At 58.4% G+C, this 12,934-nt stretch overlaps 1 protein-coding gene across 6 annotated transcripts in view; it reads right to left on the bottom strand.

Moving 5' to 3' along the window:
* Positions 1–12,144, bottom strand: part of PER2 (period circadian regulator 2) — a 39,804-nt gene extending 27,660 nt beyond the window's left edge. The window contains exons 1-4 of one of the 6 annotated variants that reach the window (XM_058699550.1): positions 12,004–12,144; positions 2,945–3,168; positions 2,395–2,457; positions 1,393–1,547 (exon numbers count right to left, since the gene is read on the bottom strand). In XM_058699550.1, coding sequence (XP_058555533.1) covers positions 1,393–1,547; positions 2,395–2,457; positions 2,945–3,150 — 424 coding nt within the window. In that variant the 5' untranslated portion in view covers positions 3,151–3,168; positions 12,004–12,144. Of the gene's footprint in view, positions 1–1,392; positions 1,548–2,394; positions 2,458–2,944; positions 3,169–3,329; positions 3,346–5,119; positions 5,136–10,215; positions 10,712–11,754; positions 11,965–12,003 lie in introns of those variants that run through there. The other 5 variants (XM_058699557.1, XM_058699532.1, XM_058699541.1 and 2 more) reach the window with 5 other exon arrangements.
* Between the last annotated feature and the right edge of the window lie 790 nt (positions 12,145–12,934).

Here is a 12,934-nt window from a genome sequence, read left to right as displayed (position 1 = left end):
TCAAGCACTGCAGGAAATTTAAAAAAACTCTCAAAGCTCATATCCCCATTCCCAGCAGCAGACCAAAAGGCGAGGCTGCACGAACCTTTCTGACTGTCCCGTAGCTAAAGCATCCCGAGGTGACCCAAACAGAGGGGTCACAGCCCAAACTCCTCGGGATGGATGTCTGCAGAAGGGCTCACCCAGCAGTCAAGTTCCTGCCTCTCTAGAAAATCTGGTGCGCGCGTGTGTGTGTCCTTAGGGCAGTGTGCCCCTTACCCGTCCCGGAGACAGAGGCACCTGCGGTTGTCTGCGTCCCAGGAGATGGGGGCGGGGTACCTGCTCAGTGCGAAGTCCAGCCGCAGTGAGTGAAGGAAGTCCCCACTCTGTTGGCAGTTACTTAAGGGGCTTGGAGTTTATTGAAACGTCAAGTGTCTGAGCCGGACCATGCAAAGGTTTTGGAAACTGCAGTGTTTGTTCAGATTCCCGCACTGCATCTATGAGGACTTGGGCACAGGTACCCTCAGGTGGAAGCCTTAGTCTAGACCACAGGCAGCCCTAAGGGCTCTTACATAATCTGCCACCTGAGAGTCAGATCCAAACATGCCCCCAAGCGGGAGTGGAGTCTGGGCGGGGCCTGTGATGGAAGGAGGCTCCCTGCTTGGCTTCCTGGGTGAAAGACACAACCACACGGAGACTCACATGGAGATTTTTACACAAACCAGAAGGTCTAAAGCAGGGGCCCTAAAATACCATCCTGTGAGGGTGAGATCTGGCAAAAGCCTCCCTCGTATCTCTTTTTTTTTTTTTTTAAGTTTATTTATTTTTGAGAGAGAGAGAGAGAGAGAGAGAGAGAGAGGGAGAGAATGCACTGGGGAGGGACAGAGAGAGGGAGAGAGAAAAATCCCAAGCAGGCTCCACACTGTCAGCACAGAGCCTGACATGGGGCTCGATCTCACGAATGGTGAGCTCATGACCTGAGCTGAAATCAAGAGTAGGACGCTTAACCAACTGAGGAGAGGAGCATCTCTTGTTATTTTTCAAAGGAGCCACCGGCCCTCAGTTCAACTCACATTCGTGCTCCGAGCTGCTCACACAGTAGGGCCACCAGCTCCCGCCTGAGCCTGGAGGAGGCTGTGCTCTTTTGAGCACCACCTGACCCCAGCCCAGAGCACAGAAGCTTTACGCTGTAAATACACGTCTTATATCAGCTGCTTTTCTGTTTTTCTTTTTTTTCTCTCTAAATGCCAAGTACAATAGAAAACTTCCAGAGAATTAAGGTTTCCCATCATTGCCTTTTCCCAGACTTCCACAATTTCCTTCTGCAGTTTCAGGACTGCGTTTTAGAAAGTCGACACCACCCAATGGATTTCTACGAGTTTGGGTCAAAGACGCGCCCACGGCCGGACCTACCTTTCACCTGCTTCACACTCCTCAGCGCATACTTCAAGGTCGCCAGCGTGCTGGCTTTCCCTTTGGCCTTCTTGTCTCCAGGGAGGTGGACCCTGAGCTCCTTCAGGGTTTTTATCAGCTCCTTGTGCGTGTCTGCTTTGGCAGACTGCTCGCTGCTGTGGCATTAAAGAAAGCCATCACACGTTGGCTTCCTGACTCCTCCTTCCTGCGCCTCTAGTCCCATTTACGCACCAGGCCCCCAGGACATTTCGGTCTGTGTGGTTCTCTGTGGCGCACTGTGGGATGCATCGCAGTATCCCTGGCCTCAGCAGCAGAGGCCAGAATCGCCTCGCCACTTGTGACAACCGGAGCTGTCTCCCGACCCTGCTAGACATCTCCTGAAGGGGGACGAGATGCCCCGGCTGGGGACCACTGCTCTGACCCAGGTGGGTGCGGCACGAGCCCCTTCACCTGGGTTTCCTTCCCCCGTGGCTACAGCCGGGCTTTGCCCAGCATGGCCTGCTGGTCGACCCGCAGTCTGGCTGAGCAGGCCACCCCTCGGGAGCCCTGCCTGCCTGACCCGTGTCAGACAGAAAAGCATCGGGTGATGGCCATCACAGAGCACAGCAAACTGGTTTCCTGGGGGGCAGGAATGTGAATGAGGAACACGAGAAGTCCTCAGAGAGGAAAGTTCTAAGAAGGACATCTAAACTTAAGGATACAGAGAGAGGAGGAAGTCAGAACAGGGGGGCACCTCCTGGTAAGGGCAGAGGGTGCTGCAGAAAGAAGGTTAGAAACCAGGTCCTTTCTAGGGCGAGGTGGCCAGGCGCCCACACACCCGGGTTTAAGAGCCAGAGTCTGCTCCAGCGGTCATACGAAAATGTCTGTGGATATGAAGTTAAGGATGCCTGTGTCACAAACACCTAACGTGGGTGCGGAATGTTCCAGGGGGGACGTAACCTCCAGTAACAAATCTCCGTGTCTCTAAAGACCCGAAAGCAAGGGGGTTCTAACCGGCCTCACCTGCAGCCGCTTGTCGTCGTGCTGTGTTCAGACTTCGCCATCAGGAGGCCAAAGGCATCTGGACTGTAAGCACGAGCGACAGGTAAGGCCAGACTCAGAGGGCTGCACGCTCCACCCACTTCTCCCCCCATCCCGCCAGGGACAACGATCCTGATTATACCAGAGCAAGGCAACTGAGGAAAAACACGAGGGAAAGGGAAAGCGGGAGCATAAAACCTTCAGATACCAGGAAAACTGAGTGTTCCGAGAAGGACTGAGGGAACAACTTCATTTTCTGGAGGCCGCCCGGCCGCTAGCGGGGCTCCCGAGTCCTCGGCCCCCAAGACCTCACCACTCTCGTTAGCAGTTGTCTACCGACAACCAGATACGCGACACCGACAGTCGCATCGCTACAGTAAATTTTAGTTATTCTGGGTTAATGAGATTTCTCTTTTTAATGTTGAAAAACCGGGCCATCGTGATTTAAAGATCACAAAAGCGATCCAACAGGATGGGATACAGAGAAAACAGACACCCAGCCCGGCCTCGGTGGGCCGAGGGTCCCACCTACCCCGGGGGGGCGACAGGCGGCCGGACCAGCACCCCCAGCTCCTTGCCGCCCCGCAAGCCCCGCCCCGAGGGGCAGTTTTCAGTTTCATTTCCGCTGGAGCCGCTGCTCATGTCGACGTCTTCCTGGAGGGGGGCTCCATGGGGCCGGGGCGGCTCCACGGGCTCCTGGGCCGGGCGGCTGGGGGGGTATTCCGCGTATGTGTTCATGTTGGCTCCACAGTGAAGCTGGGAAAAGAGAGAAATGTCATCAGGCCTCGAAGAGCTCAGTCACCGCAGCCGCCGCGTGGGACGCCTCACTGGGATCTGTCTCCACGGTCCGCTAAGTAAGCCGGGCGCGGTCAGAGTCAACCGTGGGCATTCTTTGCTCTTGTTCACTGAGCTCCTACCTGCCCTGAATTAGGAAGCGGATGAATCGCGTGGCCGCAGCCCCCAGACGTCTCTAATTGCCGACGGCCTGGTCAGGAGGCGACAAGAGCATCAACGACCGCCGCCCGGCACGTGGGGAGCTTTGGCAAAAACACGGATTCCCACCGGATGGCTGGTGGGGCCTAGGAACCTGCATTTTACAAGTCTCCCCAGGTGACGCTGGGAGAGCAGGAGGGCTCAGAAGTCTTTGCATCACAAGCTGCAGGAGACCCCGAGCCCAGGCTGTGGGCGGGGGAGACCCTCTGGGAGAGAGAAGGCCGAGGGGCAGGCGCTGCCCTGTGAGGAGGGCAGAGTGGGCGGGAGCCCGGACAGCGGCACAGGGGTGAGTGCACGCGGGATGTGGAGGGAGAGGGACCGGCGTGAGGCCACTGAAGGATTCGAGGTAGCAGACGTAGCAGACGAGTGAACTCTGTTGCGTTCGGACAGGTCCTCACCACCGTACTATGCGGAAACTTTGGCGCATTAGGGGCGGGAGGGTGGAGGGGGCTGAGGTTAGAGCCAGGCCAGCCCTAAGGTTTCTGCAACAATCCTGGAACACAACCATGAGAATGAGATGACCGTGAGTATGCAAGGGGGGAGGGGACTGACCGGAAGCCTAGGGATGGGCAGAGAGGTGTCCCTGGGAAAGGACGACCCAGGATGGTGTCTCCCTCAGGGTCTCTCGGGAAAGAAAAGCTAGGCAGGTGGGGGAGGGGCAGCTGCTATTCCACTCCCCCCCCCCCCCCCCCCCCCGCCGCCCCCAGCCCCGGCCGGAGGGGCAGGGGGAAGGAGGGTTATGAAACCAAAGAACCGAGACGACCTGCAATTTGGGGGAACAGAGCTGGGGGCATAGACCCCTGGCTCCTCTCTCCTCCTGCCCTCAGCGGTCAGAGAGCCAGAAAGCGAGGGGACCCTGCTGGCACAGGCCTGGAAGGCCAGCCCTTGGGCACTGAGCGGGGAGGGAAGATCTAGAGGGCCCAGCCGAAGTGCCCTGACTGACTGGAGTCCCCGGGGGCAGAATGTGTCCCCACGGCTTCCGTGTGCTCAGAGAAACAGAGCAGACACCCGGTTGATGGCAGAGACTATGGACACAGTGTTTCACGTAACCCTCGTGATCACTCATCATTGGATACCACATAGGAAACCATTCCTGGTATCGGTCTACAGATGAGAAAGCAGGCCAGTGACCCACTCAAGGCCACGCATGGCAGGTGACAGGGCTGGATCCCGTGTCCACCTGCTCCCGAAGACGGGCGCCCACGGGGAATCCAACCACATTACTCTCTGGAAAACAGCAGGTGTGATTAGACCTCGTCTTGCGCGTGAACCAACAGATGGGCAAAAGCCAACGTGCGGCTTCTAAGATGTGCAACAAGGACCAGATGAACAGAAGCCACATGGCGTGGGGGAGACCAGCAGAGTTAGGACGGCACCTACTCCGTATCATAAATAAAAATCGAGAAACGGTGGGTTCAAGGAAACAAGTAATGAGGGATGAGCCGAAGCCACAGAATGAGAAGAAAATGCCACCTTAGAACAGAACACCAGAGAGACTGAGTCCAGAGTCCCTAATGCACAAGATGGCCTCAGCGACGGGGAGGTGAGCGCGAGGAACTTTGAAAAGCGGCAAGAGAAAGGGCGATGCTATCGGAGCCTCGTGTTTTCACCTGTGGTGATAGCTCTTCCTGAAAGAGACACCGCACCTTAAAACAGAGATTATAACGGAAGATACACCCCAAGAAAGCCAACCTGGGTGAAGACGGATTCCCACCTGCCGGCCGAAGGACTCCCTGAATACCAGGCAAAGTTAGAGACGGTCGGGGCCAGGGACGTCCCAATGACAAACGATGTTTCCGGGGGTGGGGGGGGGGGGTGGAATCTACCGCATCCAAACAGGAGAAACAAGCAGATTACCTACAAAGGATGGAAAGTCACGTGAGTCTTGGGTGGAAGACACAGTCCACGTGCAGCTCAGAGAGGAGGCGGCTGTGGTCAAAGGGAGGAGATCTCCGCCCAGCATACCTGCTCATTATGGCCTCAGCAGCTGGCCAGCGGGGTCCTGGATTAGAGAACCCACAACACCCGAGCAAAGTCAGGAACAAAACAACAAGTCTACTACTCAGCCTTTGTGTTGCCGATTCGCTTGTTTGTTTTTAACATTTCAGGCAAGTTCTGGCTGATCCGGTGACAGAATGAAAGGTGTTAACTTTGGGAGAGAGAGAGACCGGAGACTAGGAACAGGTATTCCCACCCACCAAGAGAAACACCAAAGATCTAGAAAGCTGGAGAGATGCTCGACCTCAGTGGTCACGAGGAAAAGGCAAAGGATGACGTCACCAGAAATTAAGGGGACTGACGACATCCAGTGTCCACAAGGCGGAGGACTTCTGTGCATTGTGGTCACTAACTCAGTCTTTCTGGAGGGGACTCTGGGCATGTTCAGCAACATTTATAATCTGCACCCCTTCCCACTGCTAGGAGCCCCTCCGCTCCATGGGAGGGTCTACACACCTGCACGAAGACCCGAGTGTGGTGTTTGGAGAGGCACAAACCACCAAAGGTCATCTCAGGCACCTGGTCCACCATGAGCACCCCCGGCCAGTGCCAGCCTCGACTTCAATCTGACTGTGTGCCTCACCTGTCCACGCAGTAGTGAGTGACCTCCCCGCTCCCCCGGCTCAGAGCACAGCCTCGGTCTGCATGACGGTCCACAGTTTTGCGACGCCTCCCTGGCTGCCTCCTCGGCCCTGACACTGAGCTCCGACCTCAGGACCTTTGCACGTGCTGCTCCCTGGTGCCCGCAGGCTCCATCCTGCAGACTGCCTGTCCACCCTGCACAGACAGCACCGACTTCCTCACCTGCTCCACATCCCCGGCCTGGCTTCCTCTCCTCCATGGTGCTGACACTGCCTGCTGCCGGACTCCCCCTGCCCTCCGCCCTGGTGTGCCGCAGCTTTGAGTCGTTCCCTGCTGTCACCCCAGGGCCCCGCACAAATTGCTAAAGGCATGAGGCCTGGGACAGCTGTGCTAGGGGATACTGTGCACCTCCTGAAAAGAGGAAGACAAGACCCACTGATGTAGGAAGATTCTAAGACACAAAGGGACACCTCACAGGACAAGAAATAACAACAAAGCGATGGATGGCACTCAGGCGGGGCTGGGCGCGGCCTCCCGTTGATTCACGCGCTCCTACGGCACGTGGCGCTTTGGGCTGGAGTAGGTCAGGGATGGGGACGGGTGTCTTTCCTGTCCCCGTGGAGCTTACATTCCAACGGGGAGAAGATCATCGGCAAGGGAACGGCATAGGCAGTGGACGAACGGCTAAGTGCTGCAGAGAAGCGGCAGAGCAGGAGACCACGGGCTGCTGTGTGGGAGAGGCCGGGCGGGCCGCCGGGCAAGGCTTGTGCGTCAACGTCTGACCTTGTCCTTGAGCCCCGCCACCCCGGGTGGTGCCGATTCACGGCCCCTCGGCCTCACTCTCCCTCAGGCCTGTGGCCGCTGCTCCTCCCCAGCTGCCGCCAGAGGGCCTGGTGGACCAAACGGGCCTGAGGGACGTGAACTCTGGCCATGGAGGACGGGGGAGAGGACCGGTGAGCAGGGAAGCACCCCTGCGCCCCTCTCTGGGACGGAGTTCCGAAGCTTTCCTTTCTTCTCCTTCTCCTCCTTTTTTTGGATAGCCTTTGTGACAAGGCCCCAGTGGGCTGAGAGACCAGCTGGGCATCTGTGAAGCAGGGCGTCGTCTCGGAGGGGCACCGTCTCAGCGGGATGTGCTCTCAGCGGGGCCTCATCTGAGCCTTCTCTGCTTCCCTTTCCCCTCACTCTTGCTGCCCTGGGACTGCACCTCCCAGTGACATGCTACCATTGGGTCTCGGCCTGGACTCTGCTTGTAAGAGTGAAGAGAGTGAGAGAGTGGGCCAGGAAGGTGCTGGAGGGAGAATATTCCAGGTCGGGGAGTAAGTGCAAAGGTCCTGAGGCAGGGGCACGTGAGGAAGATGGACCAGTCTGGAGCAGAGCAGGCGAGGCGGAGGGCAGGAGGGCGATACAAGGTCAGAGCTGGATCACAGGGCGCCTCGCTGGGGCACAGACAGGGCTCTGGCTTTATTCCGAGTAAGATGGGAAACGGAGTTCTGTGCGACAAGATCTGCCTTACGCTCTGACAGGGCAACGGGTAGAGGCAAGGTGGCAGCAAGGAGACCTTTAAGGGGCCTTGCTACAGTTCAGTAGAGGTGCCAAGGGGCTGCCCGGGGCGCCGAGGGCATTCTCCCCCCGCTGCCCTCCTCCTGCCCCAGCACTCTGGATGTCACCCACCTCGTCCCACGGCCCTCCCCAGACGAGCAGCTCGTCCTCCCTGCTGAGTGAGGCTCAAGGCTGAGGGGTCAAGTGAGCCGCCACGGCACGGGCTCTGGTGGGTTCCACCTCTTCCTGCCTGTGGTGTGAGCTCGGGCCGGTTCCTGAGACTGCCGTGCCTCGTCTCCTCACCCACGACGGGGGTGACAGCGGCACCCGCCTCTCGTTGGTTAAGTGAGCCAGCCTGTGCCAGCTGACCGAACGCAGTCGTGTCCAACAAAGGCTAGCTTTCATCAGGACCACCAATCACTACAGGCAAACAGATGGGGCAACAAAATAGTGTGTTTCTTTAAAGGAGATATTTCACTGCCACCAGAGCTGCCCCTGGCTTGTACTTAAAGGACAAGGAGCTTAGCCGGCCACCCCCCCCCCTCCCCCCGGACGGAGGCATCGCACACTCTGCTGGTGTCTCAGCTCCCCGCCTCACAGCCCTGCCGGCCCCCGGGAGCCTGCCTGGCCTGGCGGAGTAGGATTCACCGGGTAGGAGCCACAAGATCAGCTGAGCTGGAGGGTAGATCTTCACCAAGAGGGTCGGAAGAGGGGGCAGAAATGTGAAGGAACACACCATCCAAACCACCCGAAACTTCATCATTCCAGAAGATGCGTCGCTCAGCACCGAGGGCTCTGAGGGACCGACCTCATTTTGCCAACTTGGCAAAACCAACATGCTCATCAGGGCGGACTTTGCCTCCTGCCTTCCACAACTGTTCCCGGAGCACCTGGGGAGCCCCGGGCACACCTGTTTCCACCCCCGGGGAGAGGTGCTCAGAGCTTGGGGCGCCAGGGGCCCCAGAAAGGCAAAGACACCCAGGCCAAAAAGGGGACTGCTGGGGAAGCTGGGGTGCTCCTGTCCCTAGAGGCCCCCTTGCTGCCCCCTTCGCAGACATCCATCTCCTGGCTCTGCCCCTGAGAATGGGCAGACCCAAGGGAAGGACCCTGGTCACTGACCACACTTGACTAGCGAGGGTTGTCTTGACTGGACAGGGGAACATTTAGAAAGCACAATCCACAGTGAGATCACAGTCTGGACGGGCCTCACAATACCACGGGGTGGGGAGGGGGAGGAGGGGGGTGGGGGCGTGGAAGGAGAGGGGCCGGGAGCCAGCCCGTCCAAGCCGGCTGATGAGTTCATGAGGGTTCATTACACCATCCTACTTTATAGGCATTCAGAGTTTCCATGATAAATAGCAAAAAAAAAAAAAAAAAAAAAAAAAAGCAAGTCCTGGGAACGTATGCACAGCCTGGTCCTCGGTCTACCCACCATGGCCACTGGCAGGCCTCGGGGACAGTGGCAGCTTCTCAAGACTCAATACCCTTGAACCACTTCATCTCTTGGTGGAAATCAGAAGTCAGCGTATATGTGGTTCCATCGCTTCAGGTGCTCGCGTTTTTTGAAACAGACGTTTAAGATACATCCAGAAAAGTCCTAAATTGTAAGGTTTTGATGTACGTCCACGAACTGAGTTCACCCGCATACCTCGCGCCCAGCTCTGGAGGTGGAACACTGCCAGCCCCCCCAGAAGGCCCCTGGGCTCCCCCTCCCACCCCCCAACCATCACCCACCCCCAGGGTCATCGCCAGCCCGACTTCTCCCGGCCGGGTTACTTCTGCTGCTTTTCACACTTTATACGACGGGGATCTCGCACTCTGGAGTCTGAAAGCCTGCGGTATTTTACAACCCCGAATATTATAACACGTTTGCTACTTCCTGATAGGAGCCGATTCCCCCGGGGCCAGCCTGCCGTAATCCAGAGAAAATGTTTGTCCTGCTAGATAAACACCCGCGCTCTCCATGGCGACGGCCGGGTGACTGGGGAAAACGCCGACCAAATATGGCAGGAAGAAGGCAGGAGAGAGGCGCCTCTCGGCCTCACCGAGACTCCTTTTGATTCTCTCGGCTCTGCCTTCCGAAGCCTCAAACGTGGATAGGCGTGAGACTTAAAACCAAGAATGCGGCAACTTCAGCTTCCTGGCTCCAGCGTGCAGGGAGGGGGTGCTACCCTGGGCGCCTGTGACCCGGCGGGAGCACCCGGAGCCCTCAGGGCCTCCCGCCACCTGCTTGGGATTTGCTCTAGACGAGCAAAGACGGTAACACGCCTGTTGCAGGCCTGCACACCGCGGGCTTACAGAGCTGAAGCCGGGCCTAACGACAGCTCAGGGGCAGGGCCCATCCGAGGCCCGTCAAGCCCCCCGGCTCTCTGCTGGGTCAGCAGGTAGGCCAGCTTCCCATGGGGGCCGGCACCCAGAGCGGATGCGCAGCGGAGGGGTTCTGTGTTTCTCCTGAGCTTTGCCCAATAAGGTCGTTTTGAGGGTCACTTGTTCTTTGGACTAAATGCCGAGAGGTCCTGCCAGCCACTCGGTGACCTGACGGAGCCTGTGGTTTGCTGAGGCCCCGTGAAGTTACATCACCGTCTAAAAACAGAGGCGTGTCCACCAGGATTTCTCTGAAAGTCGAGCGTGTGCGTGAGAAACACAAAAGAGGGAACCTTTCCTACTTTCTTCGAAGCATGGTGGACATACCTCACCGGGAAATGTCATGTGACCGGAAGGAAGGAGAGAGCGCATCAGACACCTGTCTCCTGCCCAAGCGCCTGGAGAAGTCAGCCGTAGAGGAGCCAGAATCCAAAAGCCTAGGAGTGGAGACAGACCTGGCAGTCTGGCTCATCTGAGCCCCTCCGTGCAGACAAGGACACTGAGGCCCAGAGGGGTGGCTGAGTCACCCCCTCTCTGCCCAGCACCTCAGCCCCCACAGAAAGCTGGGCTGCGTTAGTTCTGTCCTAGTGAGTCACACCGAGATGACATTGACAGATAACTGTGAACACCCACAGTGCCAGCCCTGCACTGGCATATCACGTAGCTCCCACTGAGAAAAAGAGGAGTCCCTTTCCTCGTTTTACTCATACACCTTATGAAAAGTGATGAACTTTGTATGTAAAAACTCAATTTCCAGTTAGAGCCTTCAGACAGAGCCCAGTTTCTTCTCCTCCAAATCCAGCCTGGGGCAAGAAACCCCCAGTGGGGCTGGGGGCAGGGCATCGCCCCTCTGCAGCCGGGAGAAGACAGTTGCCCCCCCCCCCCCCCGGCATCAGACAGGGGAGGTAAGAAGTATTCATGGAGGAATTTCTGCCATGGTTCTGCGCTTAACATTTGGGGGACCTGGGACTCCTCTCCCCAGATTCTGGCCCACTCAGCATTCAGTACCCAATTTCAGGCCTTTGTAGAATGTGAAGCTCATCCCGCCCCAGATCAAGACCCTCAGGATGACGGGAAGACCTTGGAGATCTTCCTTGGTGTGTGCCCAGCAGGGATGAGGGCCTCAGTTTCCTAATCTGTGAAGCCAAGGTGTTACCCTGGATGATTTCCAGAGTACCTTCTGTCTCTGTTGTATGAATCAGCTTTCCAAATTGCTTTCTTCTGTGTACATTACAGAAACCCTGGCAACCCAATTCTCATCCCTTACCTGGCCCTTCTGGAGCGCTTAAGCAGGCCAGTACCTGCCCCCGGTCCATGTCCAGGCCTTGGAAGCCAAGGTACACCCCAAAAATATGGTGTGAGTGCTGCATCACAAAGTGGGGCCCCCTTCTACTCAATCTGGGGAGAGGGAGTAAAATACAAGGAGGTCCAGGGGAGGCAAAGGGGGTGGGGCCGCCTCCCTGCCCACAGGGCTCAAGGTCTGGCCTGGCACAGGAGCTCTCTTCTCTTTCTGTTTAACCAGCCCAGGGGACCCGTGGGCTGTCCAGGTAAAGCTCCTAGACCAGCGTCCATCAGTGGCCCTTCCCCAGCCTGAGACTTGGCTCTTTGGCCTCAGAGCAGGAAATCAGCCCCCTAAGGGGCTCTGCACGTTCCCAGAACCGTGGCACTGAACCTGTGGCCTTAGCCTTCCCAGGACCCTCTCCCCATGGGGCACAGGGAGGCGAGACAGGGCTCATTAAAGAAGATCATCTAGAGAAGAACAGTCCCGTGTGGTAGCCACTCGGTAGCTCCACGACCTTGGACAAGTTGCCTAAGCTCTCTGGACCTCAGTCTCTCCATCTGCAAAATGGGGATAACAGTACTCACCCCAACCCACCCCTTTGAGACGAGAAGGAGTCAAATGGCCCGGAAAACTCTCGGATCACGCCTCCGTGGGCTGCAGGAGCCGCCGCCGCCCGCCCGGAGCTCGTCCACCGGACCCCAGACCGCTTGCCCGAGGCCCAGCCCGGCGGTTACGTAACCAGCCAGCCGGGCTGCCGGACCGCGGTCGGCGCCCCAGCCTGGCACCCACCGGCCTATCCGCTCGCCCCGCCCGCCGTCACGCCGCGCCCTCACCGAGCCGCGTCCCCGCTGGTCCGCGCGTCCGTCCGCGCGTCGGTCCGGCCCGCCGACCCGGCTCCCGCCGCCGCCGCCACCGCCGCCTAGAGCAGCGCGTAGCCCGCAGCGCCGCCGCCGCTGTCACATAGTGGAAAACGTGACTGCGCGCGCCGCGCCCGCCCCCGCCTCCCGCTATTGGCCGAAGCTCAGCCTCATCTGCATACCGAAGGGGACGGGCCTGCGAGCGCCGCGTGTCCATTGGCTACGGCGCCCGTCGCTCTCTTTACATAAGACGCACATGGAACTCCATGTTCACCGCGTCGGTTCCTCAATGAAGACGCGGCGCGCTCGTCTCCCCCTCCTCGTCCTCCCGAGTGATCCCTCCCACTTCCGGCCTCGGAGTCTTCCATTCAAGACAGCTGGCGTCGTCTGGCTAGGGGAGCCCGGAGTGGCGCGTACCACCGCGGGCCGGGGGGAGCTGGGTACCGGACGGGACCTGGCCCAGTGCACCTGGGACCGGCCGGCGGGGCGGCCGAAATCCCGCGGAAGCCCGGGCCCTGGAAGGCTGCCACCTGCGGCTACGGGCCAGAGGCGCGCCCCCGCGAGAAACTCCCTGCGGACATCTTTCATTCCCATTCATTCATTTACTCACTCCCATTCATCCTTCCCTAGGCGCTGAAACTGCGTGGGGGACCAAGCCAGGGCTGCCCAGCAGGAGCGCCGGGTGCACGCCCACCCCGGCCGCCGAGGTCCACACCTGCCAGGACGGTCAGCTTCTTATTTTTGAGATCATGTGTTGCAAATTTTGGTTCAGCAAATAGAGACATTGTTACTAGGAGGGGGTACCAAATAAATGATGTCCCTGCTCCCAACCACGTCATTAGGGGAAAAAGACCATCTCATTCATAAAAAGGCAACTTAAATACTAAATGGGGCGGTGTGGGTCATA

This window comes from Neofelis nebulosa, chromosome 2, assembly GCF_028018385.1.
Source record: "Neofelis nebulosa isolate mNeoNeb1 chromosome 2, mNeoNeb1.pri, whole genome shotgun sequence".
Classification (NCBI taxonomy): Eukaryota; Metazoa; Chordata; class Mammalia; order Carnivora; family Felidae; genus Neofelis; species Neofelis nebulosa.
The sequence above is the reverse complement of the archived record's forward strand: the minus strand, read 5'-3'. Positions and strand labels throughout refer to the sequence as shown.